The sequence below is a fragment of the Phaethon aethereus genome (assembly GCF_964289735.1).
Source record: "Phaethon aethereus genome assembly, chromosome: Z".
Taxonomy (NCBI): Eukaryota; Metazoa; Chordata; class Aves; order Phaethontiformes; family Phaethontidae; genus Phaethon; species Phaethon aethereus.
The window spans coordinates 31,988,774-31,995,965 of record NC_138577.1 but is presented as its reverse complement, the minus strand read 5'-3'; the positions used below and the strand labels follow the sequence as shown (position 1 = coordinate 31,995,965).

At 42.8% G+C, this 7,192-nt stretch overlaps 1 protein-coding gene across 1 annotated transcript in view; it reads left to right on the top strand.

Moving 5' to 3' along the window:
* Positions 1 to 701: 701 nt before the first annotated feature.
* Positions 702 to 7,192, top strand: part of PUM3 (pumilio RNA binding family member 3) — a gene marked incomplete at its 5' end in the record, with an annotated part of 29,573 nt that continues 23,082 nt past the window's right edge. The window contains 6 exons of the mRNA XM_082013287.1: positions 702 to 792; positions 2,612 to 2,743; positions 4,587 to 4,722; positions 5,457 to 5,532; positions 6,329 to 6,422; positions 6,641 to 6,707. Of these exons, the coding sequence (XP_081869413.1) occupies positions 702 to 792; positions 2,612 to 2,743; positions 4,587 to 4,722; positions 5,457 to 5,532; positions 6,329 to 6,422; positions 6,641 to 6,707 (596 nt within the window). The remainder of the gene's footprint in view (positions 793 to 2,611; positions 2,744 to 4,586; positions 4,723 to 5,456; positions 5,533 to 6,328; positions 6,423 to 6,640; positions 6,708 to 7,192) is intronic.

The following is a 7,192-nucleotide window of genomic DNA, read 5'->3' as shown; positions in this document are numbered from 1 at the left end:
CAGGTGCACGGCGCAGGGTACCGGGCCTTTTCCAGGGCTCCGAGGTGAGTCCACACAAACGGGAACTGGTACGGAGGAAGCCCGAGGTGGATGGAGGCGCGGCGCCTCGCCTCGCCACGCCACGGTACGGTACAGTGCGGCACCCACCCCCAACGGCCAGAAAGAGAGCGCTGCGAGAAAAGCGTGGAGCTCGCCTTGGGGCGGCGCTTTACGGCATGCTGCTTTCGGCACTGTCGCGTGGCAGCGGCGAGGCGGGCCAATGGGGGAGCGGCGCCCGCCGGAGGAGGCCGTAAAGCGCGGGCGGGGCGCACGTGAGAGGAGAGCGGCGGTGAGGGCGAGCGGCGGTGAGATTGTTTCCCGCGGTGGTGAGATTGTTTCCCGCGGCGAGGTGTTTCCGTTGGCGCACTCCTGCTTCGCGGCCGGCTGCGGGCCGGCGGCGTGCCACGTCCTCCCGGGTGCTGTCACTGGGGCTGGTCTGGAGATCCCTGGGGAGCGGGGCCGGGACTTCGGCCGCCCAGGCCCGGTGAACCGCGGTTTTGTCTATCTGAGCCTTTGTGCAGGCCGGCCTGTGGGCGACCTGTTGTGATCCCGCACCGCCCACCTCGGGATGGGCGACCGCCGCTGGGAAGGGTTGAAGTCGATCGAGGGAGCCACGGTGGTCCAGTAATGCTGTCTCGTGGTGCGTTTGCAGTGTGGCCACAATGGAAGCAAGGGGTAAGAAGAAGTTTGTGGGGAAGAGTAGAAGAGCACCTCGTGGAAGAGTACCACGCGGGATGAGGAAGTTTAAAAGAGGTAATTGTAAGAAAGCAAAGGCTCCTTAGTAGGAGTCCTGGCTGAGTGATTCTTGCTCGAACTTTATTTTGTGTCTTGGTGAAGTTATGTCATGAAATTACAAGCTTGGTAGGTGAGTGTAGAGCAGTGACTGTTGGCTACATAGACTCCAGTAAGGCTTTTGACAGTGTGTTCCATACGGTCCTTGCAGAGGTGCTGATGAATTATGAGCTGGATGAGTAGGTGGTGAGGTAGATTGACAGCTGGCTGAATGGTTGGGCCAAGAGTGTGGTAATCTGCAGCAGAAAATCTAGCTGGAGGCTGGTAACTAGCAGTGTACCCCAGGAGTCAGTTCTGGGTGTAGCCCTGTTCAAGGGCTTCACAGACAATCGGGGTGATGGAGCAGGGTGTACCATCAGTAGGTATACTGATGGCACAGAACTGTGAGGACTGCCTGATAGACCAGAGGGTCCTGCTGCCCTCCAGAGGAACCTCAACAGATAGGAGAAATGGGCTGACAGAAACCTCATGAAGTTCAGAAAAAAGACGTGCAAAGTCCTGCAACTGAGCGGGGAGCAAATGCATGTGCTAGTACATGCTGGGGGAACGAAGCGTTGCAGAAAGCCCTTGGGGCTCCTGGTGATCTCAGAGTTGAACGTGAACCAGCAATGTGCCCTTGTGGTAAAGGCAGCTAACTGGATCCTGGGCTGCATTAGGAGGAGTGCAGCCAACGGGTCAATGGCGGTGATCCTTGCCCTCTCCTCAGCATTGGTGAGGCCTCACCTGGCGTGCTGTGTCCAGTACTGGGCTGCCCAGTATAAGAGAGACCTGGACATACTGGAGAGAGCCCAGTGAAGGCCCATGAACATGATGAAAGGTTTGGAGCACCGCTTCTGTGAGGAAAGGCTGAGAGAGCTGGGACAGTTCAGCCTGGAGAAGGCTGGGGGGGGCTCTTGTCAGTGTATATGAATACCTGAAGGGAGGGTGCGAAGACATGGCCCAGTGACAGAACCAGAGGCAATGGGCACCAAGTGAAACCCAGGATGTTCCCTGTGAGGATCAGGAAAGACCTCTCTATATTGTGAGGGTGACTGAGCAGTGCCACAGGTTGCCCAGGGAGATGGTGGAGTCTCCCACCTTGGAGACAGTCAAAAGCTGCCCGAACATGGCCCTGTGTGAGCAGGAGAGTTGGACCAGAGGACCTCCAGAGGTCCCTTCCAACCTCAGCCATTCTATGAGTACGTCTTGCATTCAAAACTGTACTGGCTGTGATCCAATAACCTGGAAAAAGTAAAGGTGAAATGCTTTAAACATTGCATTGGCAGCCTTTTGGCTCTCTTTGATTGACCTACAATAGTCTTGTAATTAAAAATTTGAGGTTGATAACATTCTGATTCTAGACTTTGCTTTCCCACTTTAAGAAGATGTTTAGCTGAAAGTTGAAGCTGGGGTGTGCAAGGTGATACCTCTCGGTGTTTGCTCTCTTCTTCCTAAAACAGACGATGTCGCAACAGCTCTGACATAAACTGCAAAGAGATGATTTGGGGATTCATGACTTTGGTTTCAGGGGTGGTGACATTCTTTATTTAGAATAGTTCTTTTTATGCCTGGGCCATTATACCGCTGCCCGGAAAATAATGCCTTGGCAAAACTTCCCATGGGGAAACAGAGACACCCAGGGACTTCAGTGAAAACACCAGCTTTGAGAAGCATGTAAGCATTGTTGCTATATATAGAATTGTTATTACATGGTAGCTTGATTCTTGTTACAGTAATAATTTGTTACTCGGAAGCAACATTAGCTCTAGGATAACATTTTAATTTCTCTTCTGTTGGTTAGTAGCTTCGGGTCCACCAAAGAGACTCCTTAACAAAGCAGATGAGGAGGGAAAGCCTACATCCACTTTCAAGGACAAAGAGCAATCGGAAAAGCTTGCAAAGAAGAGGAAGCTCCAGGATGGTGAAGAGGGAGGTGAGCGGATTTTTTTTTAAGCCTGGATGTCAAAAGTAACTGGGCTTTCGGCAACACATGGTTCATCCAGGTCTTCCTCTTTTCCCCTGCCTTGTTATCACCTTTCCAAATTGACTGAATGACTCCAAGTTTACTTCATGTGTAGTCTTTGCTGTGGCCAAGTTTACTTCACCTGACTAAGGTTGAGGCCAAATTCAAGAGAATCAACAGCTACAAATTTTCATGGAAGTCAAAAGTAAAGATGCAGTAGCAAAGTTCAATCATGAGAGTGCCATGATAAAGCTATGACTAGTCTAATGACAGTATTAAGTGGCTGGCTTGAAACTGGCTGTTTTCACACAAATTTGGAAAATACAGTATTCTTCATAGACCATTTTAGAAATTTAACCCTCTGTTCTAAAAATATTGGCTGTAAGATTTGGAACACAAAGTTCATGAGGGAAAGTTGATAATCCTTTATATTATTCTTTTCTGTGGTCTAAACTCTCTAGACACCTCTCTAAAAAAAAAAAAACAGACATCATTGGTGTTATTACCGCTTGTAACATTTTACAGCTTATTTTTTGAGGTTAAGTAAATGTCTGGTTTCACCACTGTTTGGATGCATTTCTGTTTTAACTTTGTTTCTGGTGCATGAGAACTTCATGTTGTTCCTTCCATTGCTGTGAAGCAAAGCTTTACTGCGACAGTTACACAGCACTGTAAAATGAGAAGTGGAGTCTTATGTGAGGGATTCTGAAGGTCTGTCGAAAAATGGTTGTTGTTTGAAGGACAAGAGAAGGTGTTGAGGTTTTTTCATTGTTACTGTTGTTGCACGATTGCGGAAGGGCTTCACATGCAATATGCACTAAGTGTCTGGAAATTTAACAGTAACAGAATGTTCATCTTAAGCTGCTTTAGGGGGTGGAAAAAACCCAAAACCCACAACCAAACCTTGAAATGTTGCTTATTAGAATAACTGAAAGCTGCTGTGTTGCACAGTGGTGCTGCTCTCAAAGCAAAGTGTTAACCTTTTTTGTTTGTAGGAGAGCGATAGAAAAAATTGATAATACCCTTTGTAAAAAGAGAGCTTGGTTTTTGGATGGGTAAGACAGCGAAGTGTGTGCTGCTAAATACCAACAAGCAGTGCTTTAAGGTCTAAAAATGTAGAGCTGGGTCTTTGTTGTTCCATATAGAAGTAATAGTTAGCATGACTTGCTCCTGTGAAACCATGGAACATAAGATTACGTTTTTTGTCAAGGTATGACTAAAATGAAAATCAAATACTTGAAGTTTTTCCATAACTTATTTCTGGCACTTTCTATGAAGTCCCCTTAACTGAGTTTGTTGTGTGGCAGTGTATAGCTGTTGTATAGTAAAATCCCATGCTTAAGGAATTTAACTGAATAAAAAGAGTAAATATGTGAAAAGGCTTTAGTTTTTTCCTTTCTTTGTGATGTCAGATATGTAGCTTTGAGCTAGGGCTCTTCTTTTGAGAGAGGGAGAAGGTATGTATGAGTATAGGCTGAACTAAAAAGGGAGAAGCACCTTGGGGCAGTCATAGGCTGCTAGGTGCATTTTGAGCCAACTTACAAGCTATTAAGAAGTTTGTGATGCATCCTTTGACAGAGCTTTGAGGAAAAAATCGTTGTTTGTCTTGTTCTTCTGGTATTCTAGGAACGGAAACTACTAGCTTACCATTCTTACTAAATGTTTGCGCTTTTGTATTAGCTGGCAGGGTAACTGCAGGCAAAGCTCCTGAATTGTTAGCCATACAATCACAGAGCTGCCACAGTTTACACTGCTAAAGGATTCCATTGCTCTTCCTTTATTGACTGTAAAAAACATTTGGTTTTGTGTTCAGCGTCAACTTCTAAGAAGTCGAAGTGGAGTGACTTAAAAAAGAAAAGGAAGGAGTTAAAGCAAACCAGACAACTTAATGATAAAAGTAATTATGACATAATTGTCCAATCCAAGCAAATATGGGAAAGTGTGAGAAGGTAATCATGCTTTTTGTTTTTTCTTTCATTCAGTTGGCTTTTAGTCAGAAGTTGCAAGACAACTCTCTTTCTCCTCTTGTATGATACAAAACTATATTTCCACAGTGAGACTCCATGGGTGAATGATAAGATTACATGCAATTCTGTAGAGTGTGGTGACCCATGGTGCCAGAAATGTCTGGATTGAGCTCACTTGTATTTTAGGCTAAAATTTGTGAGTAAATGCTTGAGGACTTGTCTTGCTTCTTGAATCCTGAAGCCAAGAACATGTACTGATTCAGCCTAATCTTGCAGTGGGACCACTGCACGAGTCTTCTGTGGAGGTTTGTACACTCTCTGTGGACAGGTGTAATTCTAGAACTGGGGTCCCACATCAGAAGCAGGAGTTAATTTTACTTGCTTTAAGTTTCTGTGCTTTGCCATTCTGGCTGTAAGATGCTTACAGATCTTTGTGTCTGTAAACAACTCTGAGTGCAGATTTGAGTTTATGTTCTTTTTAATGATATTGTTGCTCAGAAAAGAATAATTTTTAAATATGTAAATCTGGATTGGTTTGTAGGAACTGAAACTGCTTAATTACATCTATCGACAGGTTTCATGAGTGACAATGTGAATTTGGATTAGTAGGAGCTAACTTAATTTTATTTTGTACTGTCTTGCTTCTTAATTTATAAATGTAAGTGAATCATACTACAAAAAAGCTGCTTCCTCAAAGTGTCTTTTTTTGTTCATAGGAAGAAATGTGATAAGGAGAAGCGAGAAAAGCTGATGAATGAACTACAGAAGCTTCTTCATGGAAAAATAAAAAGTGTAAGAAAAACTAATACCATAGTGCAGAAATTCACAAAAACTTCTTTAAAGAATGGTGAAATGTAAATGAACTTTTAATGATGTGATGCTAACCTGTTCTTCCAAAGCTACAGGGAATTCTTTTAAACTGTGAGTAAAAAAAGAACAAAAACAGGGTTCAAAGGCTGCATTTGGCACCTGGTTTTCAGGACAGTAGTCCTAGGATGCTTTGTCTATCAGCTGGCTATTATAAGCCAGCTGTTTTGCCAAGCAGGTTTAGTCACATGAAATTCTGTGTTAACTGAAGTTCCAAAACAGCCACTCAGAGATTTTATTGATTACAATTGTTGCTTTGCAACTTTCTTTTAGAGAAGTTAATGTCCTGATACTTAACCACACTAAACAGTCTTTCTGCTTAATTCTTGAAGTATAAATTTGAAGTGAAATACATCTTGGATTTTAAAGTATTAAATTCCACGCCGAAGTGGAACTGTATCATCACACTCACTCTGACATTACAAAAAACATGAAAGAAAACGAGATAGAACCATTTTGTGATTCTCTTTCAGTATTAAAACCTTGATGCATGTCCTTAATTGTCAGTACCTACAAGAATTGTCTATATTTTGTTTATGATAGAGTACTTGTAAAGCAGTAAAAAAGCCTTAATTTGTTAAAAACAGATAGCTACTTCTGTTACTGGCATTACATGCTATATATGGCATAAAACCATATCAGAGAGCAAGTGTATTAAAATAAATTTGTTACATAATGCTGTTTGAATGCCTTGGGATGATGAAATATCTCTGTCCTGTAGCTGGCATTTGCACATGATTCAACTCGTGTGATCCAGTGCTTTATTCAGTATGGTAATGAGAAGCAAAGGCAAGAGACGTTTGAGGAACTGAAAGGTACTTTCTGCCCATTTACATTTTACCTATATGCTTCTGTATTGTTAGGATGCATTAAAACAAGCCATATTGTTTTCTCTTGAATATTTTTAACTTTCTGCTGAAGTGATGCATGGTTCCTAGTGAGCTCTTAACAAGATGCCAGTATTTAAATAAGTTTTTTGTAGAGTTAATGTAGTGAAAAATCAAACCAGCTGAATGTTTTTCCCTTCTTCTAGATAGCCTAGTAGAGTTGAGCAAGTCAAAATATTCCAAAAATATTGTGAAGAAGTTTCTTATGTATGGGTGAGTATGAAGTGAATTTGCTTAGGTGTGTTGCATTGTTTCATTTCCAGTGTGAATGCTGCTCTTAATCTCTAGTGCATCAATGATGAATAACAAAATGTCTCTGGAAACATCTTTATAATAGTGAAGAGACAGAGTGTCTGGTATTGCTGACAGCAATTTTCCTTTTGCAAGAAAGTAAAGCTGTACACATGGAGGAAAACATATGCCCAAAAAAGCGCTCAAATATATGCTCGAAGTTGATCTTTGCCTTATGCAAAAAACTGGGTTTAAAAAATTTTCTCTGATTAGTGTTTTAGGAAGGCGTCCCTTATTCTGTAGAATTTGTCCACTGGTTTCTTTTTTTTTCCCCTCAAAATGCCTTATGATTTCTTCGTATCCCTGGCTTTCTCACCACATTTTCATAAATGCCATAAGGCTGATACAGATGCATATATTTCCTGGTTTCTGTGCTGAAACTTTTCATCTAAATGTGCTTCCAAAAA